Genomic DNA, 14,516 nt, shown 5'->3' with positions numbered 1-14,516 from the left:
TGTTGAGGTATCAATGCTTCATGGTGAATCTCAGATAAGTATGAGACCCCTATGCTCAGATCTGTTATTTAAACCTATCGATTACGAAATGTTTGTCATGGCTGGTAGGGGTCCAGTCAAGGTCTCATTCAAGTAATTGCTTTAGTATTGTAATTTCCATGTTATGTTATTATTCTGAAGGTATCATGAAGTTATGGGTAGTGACTTGGGCTTTGGGCTTGAAAAAGTGTCTTAAATCCTGGGGACACTGGCACAAAACTAGAAAAAAGAGTCTTTGGATGCTGGTAGGAAAGCTTGTGAGAGTGACTCTAGGTTTATGGGCATTGTCATGCCTATATCATGAGAGTGACTGAGGCTTAAGTTATCCAAAATTTCAGTGGGACCCAAGGGAAAGCTGTCTAAAGTGTTGGATTGGTTCCTATGGGTCATGATGCTGAAGTTGAATGTATGTATGGTGTGTTTCCATCGGTTCCACTTCCTTAACATGACTTAGGAGGTCGAATCATATCATAGTGGTCTCTTGTCGCATATTTACCCCGACTGGCTAGTTTCTTGGGTAGATGTGGGAGGAGGGTGTTAGAATTTTTTCCTCTATTGTTCTAGATCATACTACTAGATCTAGGGAGTTCATTTTTGTCCGCAGAAGTGAATTTCCCATATAACAATTATAAATCCAAAATCATTAAGAAAGGGAAGGAATTTAATGAGGCTCCTTCTACTTAAGCAAGAAACCTCTTTAGATGAAGGAGGGTATATGTACTTGGCTTCTTCATGTACACATGTAGATCATGAGGCATGATTGATTGATTTAGGGGAATCCTTTCATATGATTCTTCACAAGGAGTGGTTTTTCATGTATGAAATAAATATTGGTGGTAATGTTTTCCTAGGGGATGACTAGATAGGCAGAATCATAGGACATGGAAAATTCAAGTTGAAGCTTATGGGTGGAAGTATTAGAACACACCTTGATGTTTTCCACATCCTAGTATTGGCCAAAAATTTGATTTCTATAAGAAATTTTAGCAATCTAGGTGTGAAGACAATGTTTGAAAATTATACCTACAAGATGGTTCGAGAGCTATAGTATTGCTAAGAGGAGTTTGGATTGGGATTCTATATAATCTACCAGGAAGTACTATTAGTGATGGGTGCAAGAACTCAATGTTCCTAAAGGTCGAGAAAAAGAATGAGAAACTCCTACAATGTCCAGAGAAAAGACTATGCAATGGCATTAAATATTGGGTCATTTCAAAGAAAAGGTTGTTTGAGTACTACATGCTAATGGTGTGGTAGAAGGGATGTCTAAATGATCTCTAGATTTTTATTTCTGTGAACATTGTTTATATGGGAAGTAAAATCAGGTAAGATTCTCTTATGTTGTTAGGAATATTACAGTTAGTGGATAGTGATGTGCTTGGATTTGTGTTGGCTCCATCACTGGGTAAATTTGTGTACTATATCTCATTTATAGATTACTTCTTGAGGAATACATGTATTTATTTTCTCTAGAATAAATTTGAAGTTTTCTTCAAATTCAAAGAATTTAAGGCTCTCATGGAAAATTAAAAAAAGAAGAAAATTAAGGTTTGGAGGATAGATAATGGTGGAGACATATGTGGGAATAAATTTGAAGAATTTTGCAAGAAGTGTGGTATAGCAAGGAAGAAGACTACTCCATACACACCTTAGTGGAATGGAGTTGTATAAAATCTGAATAGACCATTAATGGAGAAAGAAAGGAGCATTTTTAGTGGTACCAAGTTAGGTCAGGAATTCTGGGAAAGAGGAAAAGAACAGTGCGTGGTACTTGGTAATTAGATCAATCTCATGAGTATTGGATTACAAGACTCCATATGAGGTATGGACTAGTGAGAAACCCTATATTAAATGTATTAGGGTATTTTGATATGATTCTTATGTACACATAATAAAGCAGAATAAGAGCAAGCTAACTAGGAAGCTAAAAATAATATCTTTATTGGATATAAAGATGGTTTGAAAGGTTATAATCTTTGGAACCCAAAATCTATGAAGGTTATGTATAGTAGAGATGTGGTATTTAGAAATATAAAATATATTTTCAAATAGGAAGTCGTACAAAGGGAGAAAGAACTAAAGAAGAGGGAGATTGAATTGAAGGATGATGAATCAAATGTAATGTCCCTTAATAATAATAAAAATAAAAATAATAAATAATATAATATAATATTAAAATATAAGAAAATAAATGATAAACAATAAAGAAAAAATAATAATAGTAAATAAATAATAAATAATGAAGAAAATATAATAATAATAAATAAATAAAATAGTAAATAACAATACTAGAGTTCTAAATAAACTATAAAAATAGTAAAAATAAGTAAAGTTAACAAAAAGTAAAATAAAATGAGAAAGTTAACTAAGAGAACTATAAAAATAGTAAAAATAAATAAAGTTATCAAAACGTAAAAAATGAATAAAATAAGAAAGGAATAAATTAAGAGAAAATTTAACTCATGTAAAACTTAAAATAAAAAAATAAAAGTTGCATGTTGACACATGGAATGTGTGCATGTGGTTCCCCTTCCAATGTTTGGTCTATTTAATAGACAATGAAGAAGATGAGAGATTCATTCCATCATTCCTTCATCCATTCTCTTGGGAAAAAAGTGTTGTGAGACAAAGGATTCCTTAGCAATAGTACGTTGATTGAGGGCTCGGGGGTGGTCAGTTGTAGATATATTTTGTTCAACTGAGCCTACAGTTGGGTGGAGAGTCGTCCCCAAAACTTCGTTGCAGTTAGCAGGATTCAAATAGCGTTCAACTCCGAAAGCACAAGTAAGGAATACCATCGCTGCAGGTAAGTTGTCTTCGCTCCTACTTCTCAAAAATTATATGCTAATTAGTTGAATAGAGGTGTGTTGATTGTAAATCACATAATTGATCTAATTAGTTGCATGTTTTAATTTCGAGGTTGTTACATATAGCATCAGAGCAAGGTTTCAACTCTATGGTAAAAATTCAAAAAAAATACTTAATTAAATTATCAACAATTTTTCTTTTAATAATGTGAAAATAAAAATAAAAATTATATATAAAAATTCTTCCAACCGACCATGGGCTATTTTAAGAAAAATCGAAAAATGGGTTAACTTATATAAATACAAAAAGACTTTTTCAATTGAGAGGATTCGAACCATAATCACGCCACAATAACCAATGCAATTTAGCGGCCAAACAAACCCGATGTTGTAAAAACAGTCAAAGGAAGCTCCCATAGAAAAAAAACAATTGCCTTCTGTAAACCGTCATTCAGCTAAGATACGGATTTTTTTGAAACCTAACCGGATAACCACACGAGATCGTACATGTCCTTAAAGGTGTCAAATTGTTTTATACCTCCATACATAGAAGTTGAATAATTAATACCTTGCCTTTTTCCATATATTTCCAAAAAGTGTTTAGGTGACAAATATTTTTATGCTAGAGTTAGGTTATTAAATGGAATGCATAATGTGTTTAACTTTTGTCTCATGCAAACTTTAAAATTGAAGTTGGCAAATATGAGGAAATTAAAAAAATATAATCAATTAATATATCATATGCCACGTCACTTCTATGAAAAGGTTATTTTTAGTACAAGTATATGCTATTGTATATTCTAATTCAATTTCCGGTGGACATATATGAAACATTGCGAAAGTTAGCTTGAGTCTCTTAGGCTAAGGAAAAAATTATTACCCATGTCTTCGATAATATTCTAATTTAATTTCGGGTGGACATATATGAAACATTGCGAAAGTTAGCTTGAGTCTCCTAGGCTAGGGAAAAAATTATTACCCATGTCTTCGATCTTTGATGAATCCTATGCAGCCACTTTATAGTCATTTTTAATATTTGTTTTTGAGGTTGTGGTTGTGTGCAGAGCCAACTCTCGCACCAACCGAGCTAGGCAACTCTGGCACCAACGAGCCTTGGGTCTTCAACGTATGTAGTTCACTGATTTGGTTGAAAAATCACATGCAATAAGTCATGTACATAGAGTTATAATGTAAAAATAACTATTATCATGGTTCTCAAAATACGTTTTATAGAATTATATAGATTCAAGTATACAAATGGAAATTGATATAAGTTTACTCAATGTTGATCTACATTATTACAAAAAAAAAAAATCTTAAATTTTATAAGCATCTAGATGCATGTTTGAAAATTATAATTATAATAAGTAAAGGTATTGTATCATATTTTTATACACAAAGAATAGGGGAAATGTAAGAAAGTTGTTAGACTTGTTTAATATACAAGTAAATAATAGATATATAAGATTGTTATGGATTTGTATAATGAGATGAAGAAAAAAAAGGTAGATTTTGAGTCGTATATAGTAAGATCATAAATTTCTTCTGTATTTGAATTTTCTAGTTAAAGCATAGTTTGTCCTTTTAACATAAAGAGAAATGCATGGATATATGTACTAGTGATTACATGAATAGTTAATGTTATGCAAACTCTCTAGTGAATTTGAGGTTATTGAGTTGTTCTGTTGGCTTGCTCCGAGAATTTCACCTCTTGAAGAGGGAAAGAAGGATAATAAAGGGCTAATTATGGAAATTAATGCAAGCCTATGCAACTTAAGAAAGTAAAGATGACACTAACTATTTATACAAGATGTGGGGAATTTATAGGTGAATAAATTAAGAAAATAGAAGTGGAATTCCACATGAATAGATGGAAAAAGAAAAGTAGTATTTATCAAGGGCTTTAAGAATGAAAGGAAAGTTCTAAGTTGATCCCTAAAGTTTGTGGCAATATTGAATAAAGTTAATCTTATGCAAGAAGGGAAAATGCTGAACTTGTCAATTTTCTATCAATGATATTGCAATCCTCCTAACCATAACCAAATTGGAACGATGATGGTGAATAGCGAAAATGTTATAGAAAAACACTCTAAGGGAATGAGTGGAAGTTTCATAAACAAGCATAAGAATCAACAAGAAGTAATAAAATTGTCCTAAAATATAATGAAAGATTTGCAGTTAATTATGAAGTTGATTTAAAGGAGTAGTAGGAATTATGGTAACATTTGATTACAAAATCCATGAATGTTTCAGTATGGGAATAAGGAAGCTAAAAATAGAAATTGGGAAAATGCATAATTTCATGGTAAGTCCAACATTAGTGATAGTGGCGCATGGTGCTAATGTGAATAACAAGAATATGAATTTTTATATTTAAGTAGCTAATTAAAGTTCATACCATTCTTAAGGTGTATAACATTAAAGAGTGAAGGGAACTAAGAAAATTATGGGGTCTATCTCAAGTGGAAAGTTCTCTTAAGGATGTTGATGAGTGTAAAAGTGATGACCTACATAATTTAAAAGCGTTAAGATTGAAATTTGTGAATACTTGTAATTGGTGAGAAATGACAAGTGATAAACTAGAAAAATGTTTCAAGGATAACGATTGTTTAACTTTTGGGAAAATTAAATAAACAGTATGGAATAATGAGAAACCATTGAGCATAAAGAGAGGTCAAGTAGAATTATTGATATGGGAACTTGATGAGATAAGTAGATCTTTTGAGGATGTACAATGACAATCACATGTGTGACAGATAAATCAGCAAGGGCCAACAAGCTCTCATGTGGGCGGATTAAGCATAACATAAGACTTAACTAAGGATGACCTCGTGTATGTGTGTCATTTGGATAAGAACAATATGTATAGTGATCATGAAATTGTAAGTTGATATTGATTATTTAAATGATTGTACAAACGGTAATATCTTAACAATGAATTTCACTAAAATTTCCTTGGGGAAGCAAGAATATTTGATGAGACTCATTTGAAATTTAACGATGTACTTAGATGAGTATACCTACGGTGTAAATGGTTAACTTCCTAATATAAAGAACAATAAATGATTTTTTAAAAGTTATTGGTACCTTGATGAAAACATGACACTAATAGTATTCATGAGATAACCTAGATCCTAGAGGGATGTTGAATAATCTTGATTCATAGTTAACATTCATTATTTATATAAGTAAATGAAATTAATTCATGATAAGAATTATTATAGTGTATTATTGTTCTATATTTGATAAGTATTGAGATGATTCTCACATGAATGATGTTTCATGATATGATGGTATGTGGTAAATCTATATAGTTCTGATGAGAGGTTAATGATGTATATGTGGTGCTTATTTATTTATTTGTTATGATAATGATGTTGAATTCTCATTATGGATATTATATGCATAGGGATTATGATGTTATGACATGTGGTTCATTTATTATGTGATGTCATGACATATCTTTAATGCAAATATGTTGATGTTATAACTTATGAAGGTATTTTATGATCTGAAGCATGTGGTAATCACATGCATGATGTTGTGATAACAATGATGTTATGTTGTCAAGATAACATGCAAGATTTGGCATATGGATTATTTTGTTATGATTATAACTAATGCATTGGATGTATGTTGAGATGTGGTGATGGACAGGAAATCCACAAATGGGCTGAGAGGGCCGGTTTATTTGATGATCTTGTGGGAGCCCATACCTGCGAGGGAGAATATGTAACACCATATGGGCTGGGGACATACTCAATCAACACTACATATGTCAGTGGTTCCTTTGTCTTGTATAGCTCTTGATGGATAGCTCTTGAAGGGCTATGGGACCATCTTGAGGAGGCCAAGTGCCTAATATTGTAGGCTAGTTTCCTGATATTGGATTGGGATGTCGAAGTCTGGTGGGGGTGTAAGGACTTCGATGCCTGGGGTTGTGCACCTTAGTAGGTGTGGAGGGAGTGGGCCAACCTTGCGAGATGCCAGAAGTCATTGAGTACTATACCGAATGCCTGCCTTGGGGCAGATGAGGTCTGAGTCGGGCGCGGGCCTTGGGGCCAGCCTTGGACTAAGATATAGATCAATGAGGCTTATGCCTGATTCTGAAAGTGGGAAAAATGACAGAGGTTCCTTAAGATTTACCAAGAGTTGTGAAAACTTTCGATGCATTTTGGTTATGCTAGCTTAATAGAGGGTGTAGGGAAAACATGAAGTAATATATATAAAAAAAAAAAAAAAAAAAAATGTTAAATAATTCTACTTAACTTTCAGATGAAGTTCCTTAAAGAGGGGGAGTATGTAATGTCCCCTAATGATAATAAAAATAATAAATAATAAACAATATAATATAATATTAAAATATAAGAAAATAAATGATAAACAATAAAGAAAAGATAATAATAGTAACTAAATAATAAATAAATAAAATAGTAAATAACAATACTAGAGTTCTAAATAAATAAAAATAAAAATAAACTATAAAAATAGCAAAAATAAGTAAAGTTAACAAAAAGTGAAATAAAATAAGAAATAGTTAACTAAGAGAACTATAAAAATAGTAAAAATAAGTAAAATTATCAAAAAGTAAAAAATGAATAAAATAAGAAAGAAATAAATTGAGAGAAAATTTAACTTAAGTAAAACTTAAAATAAAAAAATAAAAGTTGCATGTTGACACATGGAATGTGTGCATGCAGTTCCCCTTCCAATGTTTGGTCTATTTAATAGACAATGAGGAAGATGAGAGATTCATTCCATCATTCCTTCATCCATTCTCTTGGGAGAAAAGTGTTGTGAGACAAAGGATTCCCTGGCAGTAGTACGTTGATTGAGGGCTCGGGGGTGGTCAGTTGTAGAAATATTTTGTTCAACTGAGCCTATGGTTGGGTGGAGAGTCATCCCAAAAACTTTGTTGCGATTAGTAGGATTCAAATAATGTTCAACTCTGAAAGTACAAGTAAGGAATATCATTGCTGCAAGTAAGTTGTCTTTGCTCCTACTTCTCAAAAATTCTATGCTAATTAGTTGAATAGAGGTGTGTTGATTGTAAATCGCATAATTGATCTAATTAGTTGCATGTTTTAATTTCGGGGTTGTTACATCAAACTCTACAAAGGAACACAAATTGAAAGAATAAGAACCACATACTCCATTATTGAGGAGATCAATTTAAGAAATAAGGAATCTAGAAAGGTATACTCAACCTCATTTCTTTTCATATTTTGTTTTGATTATTACTGATGATGATCCTAGAATTATTAGGGAGGTGGTGGATTTGGAGGATGGAAAACTCCAAAAAAATGTTATGGTTGAAGAAATGACAACGTTAGACAAAAATGATGTTTGATATCTAATGGAGTTTCCAGCTAGAAGAAAGCCGATTGCTAGCAAATGGGTGTTTAAGAATAATTTCAATGTGGAATGAAAAGTGGAGAAATAAAAAGACTGGTCAATGGAAAAAGGCTAATCCCAATAAAAGGAATTGACTTCAGTGACATTTTTTCTCCTATTGCCATGTTAAATTCCATTATACTTCTTTTATTTGTTGTTGTTGCTTTTGATTTTGAAGTAGAAAATATGGATGTGAAGAAAACGTTCCTACTTGGGGATCTATAATAAAAAATATACATGAAATAGTAAGAATGCCTTGTGATGAAGGAAAAAGAAATAGTTCATATGCAGGATGAAAAATCCCCCCTATAGGTTAAAGGGATCACCAATGATGTGGTATCAAAATTTTAACACTTATATATTGGGACTTGGCTTCACAAGGAGCAAATAAGATCACTATGTGTATTTCAAATTGGTTTTACTTATTTGTTCTTGTATGTGGATGATATGTTGTTGATTGGAAATGACAAAGAAACCATCTAGGAAGTCAATTTACTCAGTTGTCCTCTAAATTTGAGATGAAGGATCTTGGTGTTACAAATTTCATTCTAGGAATGGAAATTAAAAGAGATTGAGCCAACAAGAAACCTTGTTTAAATCAAAGTATGTTGAGACAATATTGAAAAGGTTTAATATGAAAGAATGTAAATGGGTAAATGTCTCTATTTATGTAGGTTTAAAGTTACTTAGAAATCAGTGTCCCGGGACATAGGAAGAGGAAGAGGACATGTCATGTGTTTCATATGCTAGTGCAATTGGAAGTTTGATGTATGTGATGGTCTTTACTAGATTCAATATTGCACATGAAACATGAGTATTGAGCAAGTATATATCAAAGCTAGGCAAGTAGCATTAAACATCAATAAAGAGGGTTTTCAGGGATTTGTGTGGCACTATTGGAAATGGATTGTACTAATAAGGAAAACTTGGATTGGACAAATTGTTGTATATACATACATTTTTTTATGAATAGTGGGCTAGAAATATGGATCATAGAAGATATATAAGTGGGTATGTATTTAACATGTTCGGAGGAGTAATCAGTTGGATGAGAAAGAGACAGTTTGTAGTGGAACTTGTAGAAATTCCTTCTATATTCAAAATGCTAATTGTAATTTACTAAAACAATAGGCTTGAATCTGCTCTACTCATCAACAGAAACAATAATTGATCGAGAAATCACAAAGCATACAAGAGAAATAATTCAATCAACACATTACACAATGATTTCCTGGGGAAAGCCACAGCTAAAAACCCATGCTATCTGTATATTGCATTAGTAAGAAAATATGACAAGATTACAATGCTTTACACAAGCCCGAGAAACCTTTTCACTATTTCTATATGTCTCACAACTTCCTAGGCAAGACTAGGCCAATACTTAACCAATTTTATACTTTCCCAAGTCCCTATTTCCTTACGTTGTTTCCTTGGGAATTAGCCCCCAATTAATTATGGAAATTCCTCAATATGAATTGCTCAATCCTCATATGCCTTCCTCTGATTGCATGCACCACCTGTACAATTTTGATGATTATACAACTCATAGTACACTACCCTTGAACTCTAATATCAACTAGGTAACTCTCATATCTGACATGCATGAGTTGTTTATGAGTAAATCATTAGTTAACTGGTTGAACAAATGAAGCAACACTCCACTATCTGCCCTCCTACTAGTTCCTCCATCAATTGGAACTAGTGTAGCTGACTTTAACTTGGTTAAACTAAATTAGTAAATTACAACTCAAAATAAACTCAACCAGGGCTCCTATAATGTAGGATAAACTCTACATGGCTCTAGTTAGACCCTCAACTCGAATTAATGGAGCCAACTAAGTCAAAATAAATTATCTAACTTGTACACGTTGTCTTGTGATGTGGAATTACAATTTTATTCTTAATTTAATTCAAGGACAAAATTAAATCATGAGTTTCTTTTTGCATTTTCAAAACTTCCTATCAACAAGAAAGCTGTTATCAGATACCCAATTCCTGCCTATATGGAACTCAAATTTTCCTCTTCACAGTGCCTTAGTCAAGATGTCTATGTCATGTTCCTCTGTAGTAAAGTAACCAACAACATGATTATCCTCTGCACACAATCTCATAGATGGTGATACCCGATGTCGATATGCTTAGACCGATCATGAAAAAATGGATTCTTAGAGAGTTTGATATAACTCTGATTGTCACAGTAAATCGTTGTAAGATCCATCAACCGACCAATTACCCCAACAAGGATCTTCCTCATCCAGATAGCCTGACAAGGTGGTTGACTAGTAACTGTGTACTCCACTTCTGTTGAACAAAGTGCAATTGATCTCTACATCTCGTTGTAGTAAGAAATTGTTGCTAACCCAATACTAAAAACCCCCCTTGATGTGCTCTTCATGTCTGACAGAATCCCTGCCCAATTTTCATTTGTGAAGCCTTACAACTTCACTCCCTCAGTCTGTCTATACCAAAGACCAAACTAAGTGGTGCCTCTGAGGTATCTCAACACATGTTTAGCTGCCTTCCAATAGAGTTTGGTTGGCTTAACTATTGCTTGACTAAGCTAGTTAACTGCAAAAGATATGTTCAATCATGTGTTCACCAAGTAAATAAGTGACCCCACAAGATTCCTGTAAATAGTAGCATCTGCTACTTCACCTGAAGTAGCATCTTCCTTCATCCAATTCCCTGTTAAAGGAGTCTCCATGGGTTTGCTACTCTCCATGTGAAACTTATTCACCATATCATTGTCATACTTACCTTGAGAGACAAATAATTCATCATCTCCTTCTCATACTTCCATACCAAGGAAATAATGCATGAGCCCCAGGACATTCATCTTGAATTCTCTTGCAAGATCCTCTTTGTAAGATTTTACCAGCTTCTCATCACCTATTAGAATTAAATCATTGATATATAATATTATAATCAATAATTTACCTTCAACCATAATATGGTAAAGGTATGCATATGCTTCACTTTTGGAGAAGCCCAACCTAGTGAAATAGTTTTCAATCCTGGTGTACCAAGCATGAGGTGCTTGTTTCATTCCATACAGTGCTCGCTTAAGTTTGCACACATGCCACTCTCTGTTGAAGGTCTCAAATCCTTTTGAATGCTCAATGTAAACCTCTTCCTCAATCACTCTCTTGAGGAATGTTATCTTCACATCTATCTGATGTATCTTCCATCCCATCTGCTCTGAAAGTGTTAGGATAGATTTGATTGAAGAGTACCTTGCTACTGGAGAAAAGATCTCCTCGTAATAAATTCCCTCCACCTGAGAGAACACTCTGGCCACAAATCTGGCCTTATGTTTCTCGACATTTGCATTTGTTGCTTTCTTCACCTTGTAGATCCACCTAGAACCTACCACTGACTTATCCTCTGGCCTTGGGACAACTTCCCAAACACTATTCCTCATATTGGAGTCATACTCCTCTACCATGGCGACAACCCATACTAGTTTTTGCACTACTTCCTCAAATGAGGATGGCTCAGTCTCTACACTCTCGCTCATCAGATCCACATAGTCAGTGTACCGATCTCATGACCTCTTATTCCTGCGTTGTGATGTGGGTGCTCCCACATTTTCTCTAGCATCAAACATCAATCTGTCAGCTTCTCTGGTGCACTTCCTTCCATATTTGGATGTCTCTGCAGGAGTGGGTGCTTCAACTCTTTTCTCCTCTACATGTGGTTTCTCCACATCATTTTGAGGTTTTTCCTTTGGAGCTAAAAGCTCTTCATCTACATGTAACTGAAGCTCCCTCTCAAGGGAACATCTCATGGCCTTCTCTTCATTGAAATTCACATCACTACGAACCATTGTCATCCTGTGAGATGGCAGGTACACCTGATAGTTGTGAGGTGTATCAGTGTACCCCACAAATATGCCCAACTCAACTGTTGGCTCTAGCTATTTCCTTGCATCCTTGGTAACATGATAGTAAACTAGTGAACCAAAGATTCAGAAGTCTGCCACATCTAGTTTCTTACGTGAAAAAGCTTCTTCTAGTGTACTCATCCAAAGAATCTGATGAGGACTCTTATTATGCACATATACAATTGTGTTACATGCTTCAGCCCACAAGTGAAACGGTAGGTCCTGATCATGTAACATCACCTATGCAGCTCCCAAAATACTTTTTTCTTCCTTTTAGCAACCCCATTCTATTGTTGGTTATGGGTTGTTATTAACTCTTGTCAAATTCCTTCTAATGCATAGAAGGTATTGAATTCATTTGACACATATTCTCCACCGTTATCGCTCCTAAGAGCCTTCACTTTCCTACTAGTGTATTTCTCAACAAGTGCTTTAAATTCACAAAATTTAGAGAACGTATGATCTTTCTTTTGCATGAAGAAAATCCAACACTTACATGAGAAATCATCTACAAATATCAGATAATATTTGTGCTTGGCTATGGGGGCTTTCGAGAACGGTCCACACACATCTGAGTGAACTCTTTCAAAGATCGCTTGTGCTTGACTGTCCTTATCATGAAAGGTGGCTTTGGTGTACTTCCCCAATGTGCACCCTTTGCATGTATCTCATTGCTCTAGTGCGCCCTTGGGAAATCATGTAGAAATTTGCTGAATGATCTTCAATGTTCCATGGTGCAAATGGCCTAATCTTCTATGATGTAATTCACTAATGTCTCAGCTCTACACCTTCTCTGCTTTGTTTTCAATGTTGCACAATCTTCTACATCTATTTTGTAGAGGTTCTCCACCTGAAGCTTGATCCGCTTCACTTGTCTTGTGGCTATGTGACGAAGGAAAGCCTTCCCTTTCCTAAATATCACATCGTAGCCACAACCTTCCAAAATAGGAACTGAAACTAAATTCTTCTTCAAACTCAGAACATACCTGACATCTTTTAATGTGAAAGGAGAACTAGACTCCTTCTGAAAAGTAATAGTACCTATGTCGATTGTGTTATACCTTCCATCATCTACCATCTCGATGTGCATCTGGAAGTCCTACTCCTCCAAGTCATTGAAAAATTCTTTGTTGCTCTTCATATGGAATGAGCCTCCACTAGTATCCATATTCCACACACTTTCCATCACCAATGTCACCATACATGAAATGAGGGTGAAATCCAACTCGAATTGTGAAGCAAGAGCTTCACCTACCGCTCCTCCTTAGGGGTTCTTGTCGGGTTTCTTATGCAAACATTTAATCTTTGACAAGTCCTTCTTCTTACCATCCTGATTGGAATATCCTTTGGATTGGAATTTCTTTCCTTTCACTTTCTTTACCTTTCTAGCTAATGCAAAATTCTCATCATCCTCATTCTTGGATGATATTCCATCTCCGGTGTTCCGCCTAATCTCTTCTTGCATCAAGTCAAACCACAAATGCTCCCACTCTGGTAGCTTCTCCCTCCCATTTACCTAATCCTGGTAGTTGTGCCAGCTCTTGGGAAGGCCTAGAAGTGATAGGTTGACTAGATCATCTTCAGTAACTGTGACCCCAACACTCCCAAGATCAACCCGACATTGGCTGAACTTGCACAAGTACTGTGGTATTGTGTCGCCATTCTCCATCTTGATTTTTCGAAGCTTGTCCTTCAGTGCTAGCTTCCTACGGCCATTTTTGTTCTGAAATAAGTCTATCAAGGCATTCTATGTTGCATGTGGAGTCTCCTTCCTATGGAGATCCGAGACAATATGATATCAAACTCCTTCCAGTAAGATCCTTCTTACCTTGGCTACATTCTTCTTCCACTTTGTCAGGTTCTTTGCATCTGCAATTGCTAGTTTTGAGACATTGCTGTCAATGTATTCCTTCAATACATTATCTTCCATGATTGCTTCCATCCAGTCCTTCCAAGAAATGCAATTCGAGCTACCCTCAAGGGCATACTCGAGCATCAGACCATAGAACGCCATCCAGATCCTGCTACTAGCTCTGGAGAATAGATCTGCAAAACTTGTTCTTCTTGCAAATATAAACTCGTATTCTTCTCTTCTATAGTGATTTTAGCTCTAATGCCATCTAGAAATTTCTTGTAGATTCAAACTGCTAATTTTAATTTACTAAAACAATAGACTTGAATCTACTCTACTCATCAGCAGAAATAATAATTGATCGATAAATCACGAAGCATACAAGAGAAATAATTCAATCAACACATTGCATAATGATTTCCTGGGGAAATCCACAACTAAAAACCCCTGCTATTTGTATATTGCATTAGTCATAAATAATGAGAAGATTGCAATGCTTTGCAGAAGCTCGAGCAACCTATGCACTATCTCTATCTATCTC

At 34.5% G+C, this 14,516-nt stretch overlaps 1 protein-coding gene across 1 annotated transcript in view; it reads right to left on the bottom strand.

Annotated features, from left to right (window-relative positions):
- Positions 1-14,137, bottom strand: part of LOC149149910 (disease resistance protein UNI-like) — a 169,211-nt gene extending 155,074 nt beyond the window's left edge. The window contains exon 1 of the mRNA XM_089442620.1: positions 13,952-14,137. Coding sequence (XP_089298746.1) covers positions 13,952-14,137 — 186 coding nt within the window. The remainder of the gene's footprint in view (positions 1-13,951) is intronic.
- Positions 14,138-14,516: the final 379 nt, after the last annotated feature.

Source organism: Pinus tabuliformis, chromosome 9 (genome assembly GCF_031772625.1).
Source record: "Pinus tabuliformis cultivar Carrire ecotype Pingquan chromosome 9, CPIR1, whole genome shotgun sequence".
Lineage (NCBI taxonomy): Eukaryota > Viridiplantae > Streptophyta > Pinopsida > Pinales > Pinaceae > Pinus > Pinus tabuliformis.
This window is presented reverse-complemented; position numbering and strand designations above follow the sequence as displayed.